The sequence below is a fragment of the Oncorhynchus mykiss genome, chromosome 26, assembly GCF_013265735.2.
Source record: "Oncorhynchus mykiss isolate Arlee chromosome 26, USDA_OmykA_1.1, whole genome shotgun sequence".
Taxonomy (NCBI): domain Eukaryota; kingdom Metazoa; phylum Chordata; class Actinopteri; order Salmoniformes; family Salmonidae; genus Oncorhynchus; species Oncorhynchus mykiss.
In genome coordinates this window covers 49,416,888-49,430,372 of record NC_048590.1, presented here as the reverse complement: position 1 = coordinate 49,430,372, position 13,485 = coordinate 49,416,888, and the positions used below count along the sequence as shown (strand labels likewise).

General features: G+C 47.2%; 1 protein-coding gene across 1 annotated transcript in view; it reads left to right on the top strand.

The window, feature by feature from the left end:
- Window positions 1–825: 825 nt before the first annotated feature.
- Window positions 826–13,485, top strand: part of LOC118936600 (mothers against decapentaplegic homolog 6-like) — a 27,391-nt gene continuing 14,731 nt past the window's right edge. The window contains exons 1-3 of the mRNA XM_036963781.1: window positions 826–2,427; window positions 3,762–3,818; window positions 4,928–5,014. Coding sequence (XP_036819676.1) covers window positions 1,644–2,427; window positions 3,762–3,818; window positions 4,928–5,014 — 928 coding nt within the window. The 5' untranslated portion in view covers window positions 826–1,643. The remainder of the gene's footprint in view (window positions 2,428–3,761; window positions 3,819–4,927; window positions 5,015–13,485) is intronic.

The following is a 13,485-nucleotide window of genomic DNA, read 5'->3' as shown; positions in this document are numbered from 1 at the left end:
TGCTTCTCTGAGCTAAAGCAATATATAATGGAAGCTTTGCCTTCTTAACTGCTTCTCTGAGCTAAAGCAATATATAATGGAAGCTTTGCCTTCTTAACTGCTTCTCTGAGCTATAGCAATATATAATGGGAAGCTTTGCCTTCTTAACTGCTTCTCTGAGCTAAAGCAATATATAATGGAAGCTTTGCCTTCTTAACTGCACTTGAAAAGGCATTAACCCTTTAATGAATGAACAGTGAAATACTTGAATCCTAGCAATAGTAATGATGAAAATAGCCTAAATCTAACAATGATGATAATGATAGTAATAATAATAACAACATAAAATGTGTTGAATAGTAATATGGTCCTTGTTGATTATTATGATGATTATACATATTATTGTGTTGTTTATAACTTATAAATCAATAATGGCATTTTGCATGTGTAATAAATAAGGTCACCATGACAAAACAGGAAGTCAAATATCGACCTACAGGGCACACACTGCCGGTATCAGCTGGTTTCTCAATGACACAAGCTCAGGAGAAAATCATTCTGTTCAGATTGTGCTTTTATAGAATGAAAATCAGAAATAATTCAGATTCCATACAGTATTTTACTGAATGGGCGTTTTCCCCGTCATTAAATATGAAGTGTTTCCCTGAGATAAATGTGTGGATTGCTGTTTCGGTAGGTTAGTAAACATGTTCAGTGTGATATAAAGTTCGTGGGAAGAGTTGAAAGTGTGAGAGAAGAAAGGTGGATGTTGCGCCTTTAAGAGTTAAGAAATTTGAAACCATGTTTGCGCAACAATCAGTGCGGCTCACAGCCGCCAAAGTGTCTAGACTGGCACATGATGGGAATCAACCAATGGCTCCAGAGCTTTCCTGGGGCCCCCGTGTGTGTACGGGCGAGTGTATCCGAAAAGAATAGCAGAGAGTGAGACTGGCAGCAAAGTAATTCAAGTTTTCCTTTAAACCACTCCTGAGTCTTGAATCGGAGTAGCTACATCTGCATCCGTATGTTTGAGCAGCATAAAAACTCAATGTACACTTTTTATTTCGGGGTTGCAAACGGATTATTCTACACTACGGTGGAAAGTAACATTGGAATCTGAATGCGGCAAGGATTATTTGGGATTATTTCGTGGTGAAGCAACTCCATCGATGTGCCGTCAGAAAGATTCTCAAGCGAAGGATTTAACCAAGGCTGCTCAAAGTCCAAGACAAAAACCGAACTATTTTGCTGTCGTTTCATGTGGTAGCTATAGTGTAGTTATTGGAGGAATAATTATGGTATAGCCTATGAATTGCTGCTCGGAACATAGTTTTGGGGAATTGTGTTGCCTCTGTAAAGACAAACGTTTTCATTGAGTTGGTAGACTATATGGTTGTAGGATATAACAGACCAGTAAATGCATGTATGTCACATTCTGTTTTGTTGTGTAATCTCGTTACATTTGACTTTGTTTAATGCAACATACAACCGTAAATTACATTCTAATGCTGCGAGTTAGTCATAAATCTACGACCCCCGGTTGCGCATGTAGTGCGCGCCGTTTACAAAACATTCATGTTGTGCGGAGACCATAAATCAATGTGGAATCCTCACAGACCTGGACGGGAACAATACGACACATCCAAAACTGTTTAAATTGTCGTATGTTCAGGTCGAAACGCTCAGGTCTTATACGGCGACTCTGGAGAAGCCGTTTAGTCCCAGACAGAGACGGGGGAGATGGGAGAAGCAAACGAAGCGAGGAGTTTCGGGACGGTTCGTGTGGCAGTAACCCAGAAAAAATTCCCAAAACGGAGCTCGGGTCGGTGACCCGTGCCTCGCCATCTCTGGGAACTTTCGACGAAGTGTGCAACACAGACCTCACGGACAGCGCAGAGTCGGCGCCGGGGGACAATTCGGACCATGGTCAGGGGGATGCCATGTGTGTCCCCGTCCCTCATCACCGAGGCTCTCAGCCAGAACACGAGAATGACAGTAGAACGGTTACTTGCTGTTTGTTTCGAGACAGGGATCCTAGACCTCGGAGCCCCGTCTTGACCCGGGGTATTCGAAACTCTAGTCCCCGCGATGGAGGTATCCTCACGGGACGGGAGGGGAATATTGGCTCGGTGGCGGAGCAAGAACTCAAGAACGTTACCTATGCTCTTTTGAAAAGACTCAAGGAGAAACCGCTGGATGCCTTGTTGGAGGCGGTGGAGTCGAAAGGAGGGATGCCCAGTGACTGTGTTCTGGTACCCCAGACGGAGCTGCGTTTAGGTGGCCACTCGACATCTCCCCCATTTCTGCTCTGTAAACTCTACCGATGGACTGACCTACACCACTCGACTCAACTCAAAGCGCTGTGCCACTGTCAAAGCTTCCGGGCATTGGACAGCAGCGAAACGGTGTGCTGTAACCCCTATCACTACAGTCTCTTGTGTGGGCCAGGTAGGACATCTGAGATTGGTTACAATCGCACACTTTTACCCCCTTCTACACATATCAAATCTGTATAAATTGAAAGGGTCTATGTTTTAGATAGGTTTACGCACAAGTGCGCATAGTGAGGCTACACGTATAGATGCTTTTCCAACGTGAAAACCAAGCACTGCGTGCCAATAGCGATGCCAAAAAGGTAGGCCCACATTCTACCTGAAGTCTGGAGGATGGTGAAAGATGGGACTCATTAGAAGGCCAGGCTGCGCTAAAGGTGTCCACCGTATGTGAGGTGAAATTAAAACGCGTTATACAGTCACAAAGCCTATTAATAATCACTTAGGGTTATACTTCTCTGCGATTAAGTGAGACATACTTGTACCCTTGAAGTTTTGTTGATGCGCATTGTTGTAAATATTTGGTTGCTTAGCCAATGCGCGGGAGTTAACATTTTCTAGCGAATTGTATGATTACAGCAACTGAATTCCAACTGTTGGAAGTGTAGCTAGTATACTCTCCCTCAAAAACAACCCTGTACACACACTCACACAGAGCTAGAGGGAAAGGGAGAGCTTGAGTTATAATGTCTTTGCAGCAAATCTTTTCTCGGCTAAGTACTCAACAACACATTCCTTTATGTTTTAGTTCATGATATCGATTATATTCATTTGTTTAGTGTTTACGTTATCCATTTGAAGATCGCTCTGAAGTAGCGCTTTGAAAGGCTCTTTTTCCTTCCCTAGGAGGTCCCCCTCTTGCTATTTAGGTGAAGGAGTGGTGATAATATACAGTTTGCATACTGCTGGCGCCAGGCTGACTAGCTGGGTATCTCACTGACTGAGTACTCCAGCAATTACTGCCTCCACTCTTAAAGAACCCGCAGCCATTATAGCCACTCCGTTCCCATGGACTGTTTCTTTGTCCCAGACAACTATTTCGACAGGTCGCCATTAGCTTTCTTGGTTTTATGTTTGGAAAATGCCCTTTGACAACATGTAGCCTACTTTTCTTTTGTGTTCTTTATTTATAGCCGTTTAGTTAGGACCTGAAAACATATTTTATATGTGATGTCATTACGTTTTTAGTTATGAACGGTTGGAAGTGCTTATTCAACAGAGGTGTGAAGGTCTCATCTTTTATTCTACATTCTGTCTGAATAATTGTAAATTGATCTGCCCATTCAACCATCAACTGCTTCTTTTTACTGACATACGCAGATTGTTGTCTGTGTTTTCCCAGTAATCCATGTTACTTATGATTTCATATAGTAACAGATTATTCTCTGATACCTAACTATGTACTTCTACGCAGTACCAAGCATCTAAGACACATATTTTGTGTTTCAGAATCACCACCACCCCCCTACTCACGACTATCTCCCGCAGATGAACACAAGCCACTGGGTAAGTCAGGAAGCAACAGTCATGCCCCCCCTCAGCAACAGTAAGCCACAGAGAGATCTGCTAAATTCACAAGGGGTTTCACTGTAATGGAGTTTTGGTAACATTTTACTTCCCAGCACAGTTTTGTTTTGTCTTTTAAAAGTCATTATATATTTATTAATATAACATTTATATAGTTGTTAAAAACTAAAAGTAATTCCATCTTGTTCCCACTTCATCCAGGCTGTATTACAACCGGCCGTGATTGGGAGTCTCATAGGGCGGCTCACAAATGGCCCAGCGTTGTCCGGGTTTGGCCGGGGTAGGCCGTCATTGTAAATAAGAATTTGTCCTTAACTGACTTGCCTAGTTAAATAAAGGTTAAATATAAATATATACCATGGGTGCCCAAGTGGTGTAGTGGTCGCTGCATCTCATTGCAGGATGTGCCACTACAGTCCCTGGTTTGATTCCAGGCTGCATCACATCCGGCCATGATTGGGAGTCCCATAGGGCAGTGCACAATTGGCCCAGTGTGGTCCGGGTTTGGCCGGTGTTTGTTCTTAGCTGACTTGCCTAGTTAAATGAAAATAAATACCATTGTCTCCTGACTGGTGTAGTGGTCTAAGGCGCTGCATCTCAGTGCAAGAGACGTCACTACAGTCCCTGGTTTGATTCCAGGCTTTTTCACATCTGGCCACGATTGGGAGTCTCATAGGGCGGCGCACAATTTTCACAGAATCGTCCGGGTTTGGCCAGGGAAGGCTGTTATTGTAAATAAGAATTTATTCTTAACTGACTTGCCTAGTTAAATAAAGGTAAATAAAGGTAAAAAAAATCCAAATCAAAGTTATTTTCTGTGCTGGAAAATAAAGTGTTACCAAGCTGAAATGTCTTTACCTCAAAGTTAGTCATGTGCCAGTACATTATTCCTGCTTTCACATGCCTTCTCCTGCTTCAAAATCACCTTGTATTCTCCTCACAACCTCTCTGTTCCTCAGAACATGGCGTTATAGTAGGACCACAACACAACGCTCTCTGGACAGTAGTTAACTCGCCGAAGTCTATGGTTACAATGGTTTCCATGGAGCTCCGGATTTCACTCCCCTGTCATGTTCTGTCCTTTGCAGAACTATCAGATTCAACACTTTCAACACTGTCGTACACTGAAACTGTGGCCCCCCACTCCCCCGACGTCGCGCCAAGACTCTTCTCAGGTGAGACGCTACTGTCTACCAGCTTCCTTATTACCACGGAATGCTAGGGGGGGCTATTGATTTAGCGTACAGTCCATTGATAGAAAGAGTGACATAGTTTAACACAAAATTCACTTATTTCATTCCTTTATTGTTTGTTTGGGATGAGGTTTTATTGTTGGTTAATATAATGTTGGAATACAGTAGTAGATTATATGATTTTACCTCACGTCTTGTTTTGGTTGGTGCTGTGCTGTGCACTATTGTTTGTGGAGTTCACTCCTAACCAATCATTCTGATCACATAGGGAAGCAGCGTGTTACTGATAGAGAGATCTGATAGGGGTATGAGTACATCTGCCATGCATTAATCATGTTTTGTATTCAGATGAAACCCTGATGAACACAGCTTAGCTGTCCAAACTTTGGTTAAATAAATCATTGCATCGGAGCCATTAGAGTGATGATGCTTTTCCTTTCATTATCTACTGTGTTCATTTAGGCTCCAAATGGAAGAAACTACACTGAAACAGGGAGGGACTGACTGAAATTGACCAATAAGAAATGATTGTTTCTGGTTTCCTGTCGCAAAACATTTTGCTACGGTGTGCCTGCCCTGAAAGCAAACAACCCAGTTATTTTTAGTATGATCACCCTAAAGGCAAAGAGGAGTGTTGAACACTGGAGTAGTGCCCCCCCCCCCCCAAAGGCAAAGAGGAGTATTGAACACTGGAGTAGGGCCCCCCCTAAAGGCAAAGAGGAGTATTGAACACTGGAGTAGGGCCCCCCCTAAAGGCAAAGAGGAGTATAGAACACAGGAGTAGTTCCCCCCCCCTCCCTAAAGGTAAGGAGGAGTATAGAACACGGGAGTAGTTCCCCCCCCCCCCCTAAAGGTAAGGAGGAGTATAGAACACGGGAGTAGTTCCCCCCCTCCCTAAAGGTAAAGAGGAGTATAGAACACGGGAGTAGTTCCCCCCCCTCCCTAAAGGTAAGGAGGAGTATAGAACACAGGAGTAGCCCCCCCCCCTCCCTAAAGGTAAAGAGGAGTATAGAACATTGGAGTAGCCCCCCCCCCCTCCCTAAAGGTAAAGAGGAGTATAGAACACAGGAGTAGTTCCCCCCCCCTAAAGGTAAAGAGGAGTATAGAACACGGGAGTAGCCCCCCCCCCCTCCCGTAAATGTAAAGAGGAGTATAGAACACGGGAGTAGCCCTCCCCCCCCCCCCTCCCGTAAATGTAAAGAGGAGTATAGAACACGGGAGTAGCCCTCCCCCCCCCCCCCCCTCCCGTAAATGTAAAGAGGAGTATAGAACACAGGAGTAGCCCCCCCCCCCCCCTCCCGTAAATGTAAAGAGGAGTATAGAACACGGGAGTAGCCCCCCCCCCCCCCCCCCTCCCGTAAATGTAAAGAGGAGTATAGAACACGGGAGTAGCCCCCCTCCCGTAAATGTAAAGAGGAGTATAGAACACAGGAGTAGCCCCCCTCCCGTAAATGTAAAGAGGAGTATAGAGCACGGGAGTAGTGCCCCCCCCCCCCCCTCCCGTAAATGTAAAGAGGAGTATAGAACACAGGAGTAGCCCCCCTCCCGTAAATGTAAAGAGGAGTATAGAACACGGGAGCAGCCCCCCTCCCGTAAATGTAAAGAGGAGTATAGAACACGGGAGTAGTGCCCCCCCCCCCCCCCCCCCCCTAAATGTAAAGAGGAGTATAGAACACGGGAGTAGCCCCCTCCCCCCCTCCCGTAAATGTAAAGAGGAGTATAGAACACAGGAGTAGTGTCCCCCCCTAAAGGTAAAGAGGAGTATAGAACACGGGAGTGCCCCCCCCTCCCCCCCGTAAATGTAAAGAGGAGTATAGAACACGGGAGTAGCCCCCTCCCCCCCGTAAATGTAAAGAGGAGTATAGAACACGGGAGTAGCCCCCTCCCCCCCGTAAATGTAAAGAGGAGTATAGAACACAGGAGTGCCCCCCCCTCCCGTAAATGTAAAGAGGAGTATAGAACACGGGAGTAGCCCCCCCCCCCCTCCCGTAAATGTAAAGAGGAGTATAGAGCACGGGAGTAGCCCCCCCCCCCCTCCCGTAAATGTAAAGAGGAGTATAGAGTATAGAACACGGGAGTGCCCCCCCCCCCCCCCCCCCCCAAAGGTAAAGAGGAGTATAGAACACAGGAGTAGCCCCCCCCCCCCCCCCAAAGGTAAAGAGGAGTATAGAACACGGGAGTAGCCCCCCCCCCCCCCCCCCCGTAAATGTAAAGAGGAGTATAGAACACAGGAGTGCCCCCCCCCCCCCCCCCAAAGGTAAAGAGGAGTATAGAACACAGGAGTAGCCCCCCCCCCCCCCCCCCGTAAATGTAAAGAGGAGTATAGAACACAGGAGTGCCCCCCCCCCCCTCCCGTAAATGTAAAGAGGAGTATAGAACACGGGAGTAGCCCCCCCCCCCCTCCCGTAAATGTAAAGAGGAGTATAGAGCACGGGAGTAGCCCCCCCCCCCTCCCGTAAATGTAAAGAGGAGTATAGAGCACGGGAGTAGCCCCCCCCCCCCCCTCCTGTAAATGTAAAGAGGAATATAGAACACAGGAGTAGCCCCCCCCCCCCCCCTCCCGTAAATGTAAAGAGGAGTATAGAGCACGGGAGTAGCCCCCCCCCCCCCTCCCTCCAGTAAATGTAAAGAGGAATATAGAACACAGGAGTAGCCCCCCCCCCCCTCCCGTAAATGTAAAGAGGAGTATAGAACACGGGAGTAGCCCCCCCCCCCCCCCCCCTCCAGTAAATGTAAAGAGGAATATAGAACACAGGAGTAGCCCCCCCCCCCCCCCCCCCTCCAGTAAATGTAAAGAGGAGTATAGTGTGCAAGTATCAACACGCTATGAGCCATAAATCAGGGTCAATGCGGACAAGGAGCATGGGGGCTGGAAAGTGGAAACCCAATTCCCAGAATTCCTTGTTTATGAGGTGGGGTTGCTTGTTATTTATTGGCCTTGCCAGTTGTCGACCACTGTACATGTTTTCAATGACATGCTCATGTTATTGACAAAGAAAGTTACTCCAGGTGATAAGAAAATATAGAACCATGTTGGGAAACTGGTCTACTGTCAATACTAGAACTGACCCACATATTGCTTTTCACTGACACATCATCAGCGACCAGACAAGCACTCACAACATAAGCAGCTGAGCTTCTTGTTGCCATCTATGGAAATGAGGTCCAGATGAGGAGACCTGACATCAGGGGTCTCCGCAATACTTCCATGATCATTTTACTCTCCTCTTTAAAAAGTCCCACAAAAAGTCACCTCAACCAGTAACATTGTATGCTGAAGCAACAGCATATTTCTGAAGTTCATTTCACTCGAGTTCGCCCACGTTTCATCGCCTGCCTATGTGGATTTTGTTATCGGACATCAGTTCACCTCCAAAACTAGAAAGGGTTAACAGTTAGTCTTGAGTATGGCAGCCCAAACACACACCCCTAGCCTAAGGTATATTGCCCCCCCCATCTGTATGTTTGCATAAATGGGCAAACTCTGCAGTTAATGAAGTTATTGTGTTGTGCTTTACTCCCTCTGTTGAAAGCCTATTAAGACCAACCAAAGAGAGGGACACATAATGCTCCTATTGTGAAAGTCGGATGGAGGGGGTCTCCTACAATCTAGATGGCACAGCAATGTAGCTATGTTCTCTCTCTCTCTCTCTGCCCCCCCCCTCTCTCTCTCTCTCTCTCTCTCTGTCTGCCCCCCCGTCTCTCTCTCTCTCTTTCTCTCTGCCCCCCCCCCTCTCTCTCTCTCTCTCTCTCTCTCTTTCTGCCCCCCTCTCTCTCTCTCTCTCTCTGCCCCCCCCCTCTCTCTCTCTCTCTCTCTCTCTCTGCCCCCCCTCCTCTCTCTCCCTCTCTCTCTCTCTCTGTCTCTCTCTCTCTCTCTCTCTGTCTTTCTCTCTCTCTCCCTCCCTGCCCCCTCTCTCCCTCCCTCCCTCCCTCCCTCCCTCCCTCCCTCCCTCCCTCCCTCCCTCCCTCCCTCCCTCTCTCCCTCCCTCCCTCCCTCCCTCCCTCCCTCTCTTTCCCTCTCCCTTCCCCTCTCTCTCACTTTTTCTCCTTCTCCCTCTCTCTCCCTTTCCCACTCTCTCCCCATCCCCCTCCCTCTCTCTCCCCATCCCCCTCTCTCTCTCTCTCCCCATCCCCCTCTCCCACTCCCTCTCTCTTCCCTCAAATCCCTCCATTCCTCTGGGTAATTGAGCAGTGGAAGGGGGTTGGCATTTTGTAAAGCAGAGTGGAGCAGAGCTCTGGTAAGAGGGGCTTTGGGGGGCTGGCTAGCAGGGCTGGCTGAAGCAGGAAACAGTCCCCTCTGGTTGAAACTCGAGTCCTGTTTGTTTACGCTGGGGGTCCTTGTAGTGCGGAGAGAGACCGCAGACTCACTCCATCAAACTCCCCTGCCCAGCTCGTGGGGTGTTGAAAGGTGAACTAGCGTTATGCCCAACCTATCTTGAGCCGACTGTTTGTTCATAGCCAATCAAAACAGCCCTGAAAGCCCCGCCATGAGCCCCCATAGTCGTTCAGTTAGTTAGTGTGTTGTGTGTCATTCCCAAACTCTTTACTCCCCAAATGTTTCGTTCTCTTGTTACTGTTTACAGGAATGATGGCACATTCCCTAGCTACTGTTGGTTCTACAAACTCCCAACACTTTTAGCTTCCTTCTGAATCTGCTGAAAGTGCAGTTTTTGGGGGAGAGGGAGAGGTTAACATTTCTGATTCAAAGTGAGTGCATTCAGTCCTGTCAATCCACAATGTTGATGTTGGTTGTAATTTGTAGCAGGCACACAGAGCCAGTGACCCAGAGATAACTAAGGGAGGGCTTCTCCTATTGTTGGCCAGGAGAGTTGAGTGGAAATGGAAAGATCAATTTACCAAAGGTCGTCTGTGTGGTCCCTTCACTGCCCCGCCCCCCAGGCTGGATCAAATGACAGGAGGGGGAATAAGGAAGGAGTGCAGCAGGCACACAAATGTTTTCATTCCTCAACGTTTAAAGGTCAAATGAAATCAACCTATTCAGAACTTCTTCTTTTTTTAAATTCAGCCTCAGTTTAGTTTATCTGTATGGATTAGATTATTGCGAAATCATTTCTCTTTATACTTTACAAATGATCAGTTCAGACTACATTCACACAAAAGGTTGTGATTTAAGGTGTAAAAAAAAGAATGGTTGCATTTGGTTGAATAATGTATGATCTCTTCTCTTTATTCATCTTAGAACAGTTGTTGTGAAGGCCTTGCAGCAAACCGGGTGTGGTGCATACATTCTACACAGACCTTTATCATTCCATCACGTAACCTGAAAACACACGACAAAATGTCCCTTGCTTTACAAATAGAAATGTCAACTGGAAGCTTTTAGGGCTTTTAGGGGGCCAGCTAGCGAGCGAGCTATCTCTACCTTCGGTCTAAGGTCTGTAAATAACACAGGGGTAGACCGCGTGTCACGGGCCTGTTTGTCGTTAAGGCCTCATTCATGGGAAAGCCAGGGCAATGCCTTGTGTGAGACGCTCAGGAATGTCTGTCTGAATGACTTGGTGGAGATAACATCGGCGCTGAGGACTCTCATAGGGGTTCTACCAGGACACAGGCTAACTCAGCACTCTACACAAGAACACTATCAAGGAAGAGATCTATTGAACTTGATGTGGAGACTAGAGGCATAAGCAAAGCATACCAGCTCAACCCTTTTTCCTACCGAAGGTAATGGGGGACCATGTAAGATCAGGCAGATTATCAGGGTAGGACCGTTTGATGTTGATTCACGAAGGTAACTATATTTGTTGCGTGTTGCTTCTTCAAAGTGTAAGAGCGTAAAAGAGAGATTCCTTTGCTGGTGGTATTGCATCGAGAGATAACGTGTCTAACTGGCTACATCTAAAAATGAATTGGCTTCCTCTCCTTGCCTCCTCTCTATATTATCCACTGACCTACACAAAGCCCAGATAGTTCAAGGTAATTATGCTGCATGAGCTTCCCGTACTGTTCTGACCTATCCTGGATCCTATCCTGGATCCAAGCTAGCTGCTTTACAGTAATGAGACTGGGTATGAGTTGCACTCTAGTCTTGAGGTTAGGTGAGTGGACCCACTTCCTCTTTGCCCACCCTCCCAAATCATATTTTTTGCGGCTTGTTGGTTTAAGCGGTGCGAGGAGGAATCAGTCAAACAACATCCTGCTTCAGAGCCCCTGTCTGCTCTTGTAGCCTCGCCAGGCCATGAATTGGCCCTTTGACTGTGGGGGCACGGCACTGGAATGCTGGGAAGAGAAGAGGGGGGGCCAGAGTGTTTCAGAAACAAGGAGAGGATGGTGGGGAGGAGGGGGTGGTCGAGAGTTACAGGTGATACGTGTTCGAACATATCGCCGTCAGGACGAGGTTTTGTAGAAATCCGTGTGTGTGTTTTCTATGCTGTGACTGACGCGCTACATTCTCAGCTACATTTCCAGCCACACCAGGACTGCACAATTCAAGTCTTTAAAGCCCATAGTCTGGTTTTAGCTGCCACTTAATGGATCCATACCTGAACTCCCTGGTATCAATTAATCTCTGATTAGAAGTCAAAGATGAAAATGTACTACATACTAAAACCAGCATACTAAAGTGTCTGGGACCCTCGAGGGTCCCTACAGAAATATTATTCTTCCCATCCCAGGGTTCTCTGTTTGACCTGAAGCGATAGCGTTGTCCCTTTGACCTGAAGCGATAGCTTTGCCCCTTTGACCTGAAGCGATAGCGTTGTCCCTTTGACCTGAAGCGATAGCATTGTCCCTTTGACCTGAAGCGATAGGTTTGTCTCTTTGACCTGAAGTGATAGCGTTGTCCCTTTGACCTGAAGCGATAGCGTGGTCCCTTTGACCTGAAGCGATAGCTTTGTCTCTTTGACCTGAAGCGATAGCGTTGTCCCTTTGACCTGAAGCGATAGCTTTGCCTCTTTGACCTGAAGCGATAGCGTTGTCCCTTTGACCTGAAGCGATAGCTTTGTATCTTTGACCTGAAGCGATAGCTTTGTCCCTTTGACCTGAAGCGATAGCGGGGTCCCTTTGACCTGAAGCGATAGCTTTGTCTCTTTGACCTGAAGCGATAGCTTTGTCTCTTTGACCTGAAGCTATAGCGTGGTCCCTTTGACCTGAAGTGATAGCGGGGTCCCTTTGACCTGAAGCAATAGCTTTGTCCCTTTGACCTGAAGCGATAGCTTTGCCCCTTTGACCTGAAGCGATAGCGGGGTGCCTTTGACATGAAGCGATAGCGTTGTCCCTTTGACCTGAAGCGATAGCGTTGTCCCTTTGACCTGAAGCGATAGTGTTGTCCCTTTGACCTGAAGCGATAGCGTTGTCCCTTTGACCTGAAGGTATAGCGTGGTCCCTTTGACCTGAAGTGATAGCGGGGTCCCTTTGACCTGAAGCGATAGCTTTGTCCCTTTGACCTGAAGCGATAGCTTTGCCCCTTTGATCTGAAGCGATAGCGGGGTGCCTTTGACATGAAGCGATAGCGTTGTCCCTTTGACCTGAAGCGATAGCGTTGTCCCTTTGACCTGAAGCGATAGTGTTGTCCCTTTGACCTGAAGCGATAGCGTTGTCCCTTTGACCTGAAGCGATAGCGGGGTCCCTTTGACATGAAGCGATAGCGTTGTCCCTTTGACCTGAAGCGATAGCGTTGTCCCTTTGACCTGAAGCGATAGCGGGGTCCCTTTGTCCTGAAGCGATAGCGTGGTCTCTTTGACCTGAAGCGATAGCGTTGTCCCTTTGACCTGAAGCGATAGCGTTGTCCCATTGACCTGAAGCGATAGCTTTGTCTCTTTGACCTGAAGCGATAGCGTGGTCTCTTTGACCTGAAGCGATAGCGTTGTCCCTTTGACCTGAAGCGATAGCGTTGTCCCTTTGACCTGAAGCGATAGCTTTGTCTCTTTGACCTGAAGCGATAGCGTTGTCCCTTTGACCTGAAGCGATAGGTTTGTCTCTTTGACCTGAAGTGATAGCGTTGTCCCTTTGACCTGAAGCGATAGCGGGGTCCCTTTGACCTGAAGCGATAGCGGGGTCCCTTTGACCTGAAGCGATAGCGGGGTCCCTGGCATGCGTACAACACTTCCTCTTATGCATGACTGAGACACATTAGAGTATGGAATTCAACATTAAGAGCTGGTCCATTAACCACTTGCCATTTCCTCAAATATTTTCCATGGCGGCTCTTTTTCACTGGGAGCACATAGGTCCAGAGCTAGCAGCAGAGCTCTGGCTCACTGCTGCTTTCCACTACCTTTAGACTAGCGCCACTACAGGGGGTCTTTACAACTGGAAGCAGATGCCTTTCACTCTTCAAACACTGATTTAAAAGGATTTGATAGGTGAAAGCAGTATGGCTGAAATCTATCCAGTCCTTTTACCTAGCAGTGGTCCAAGAAATTTTACCTTTTTTTTTAACTAGGCAAGTCAGTCAAGAAACAAATTATTATTTACAATGATGGCCTACCGGG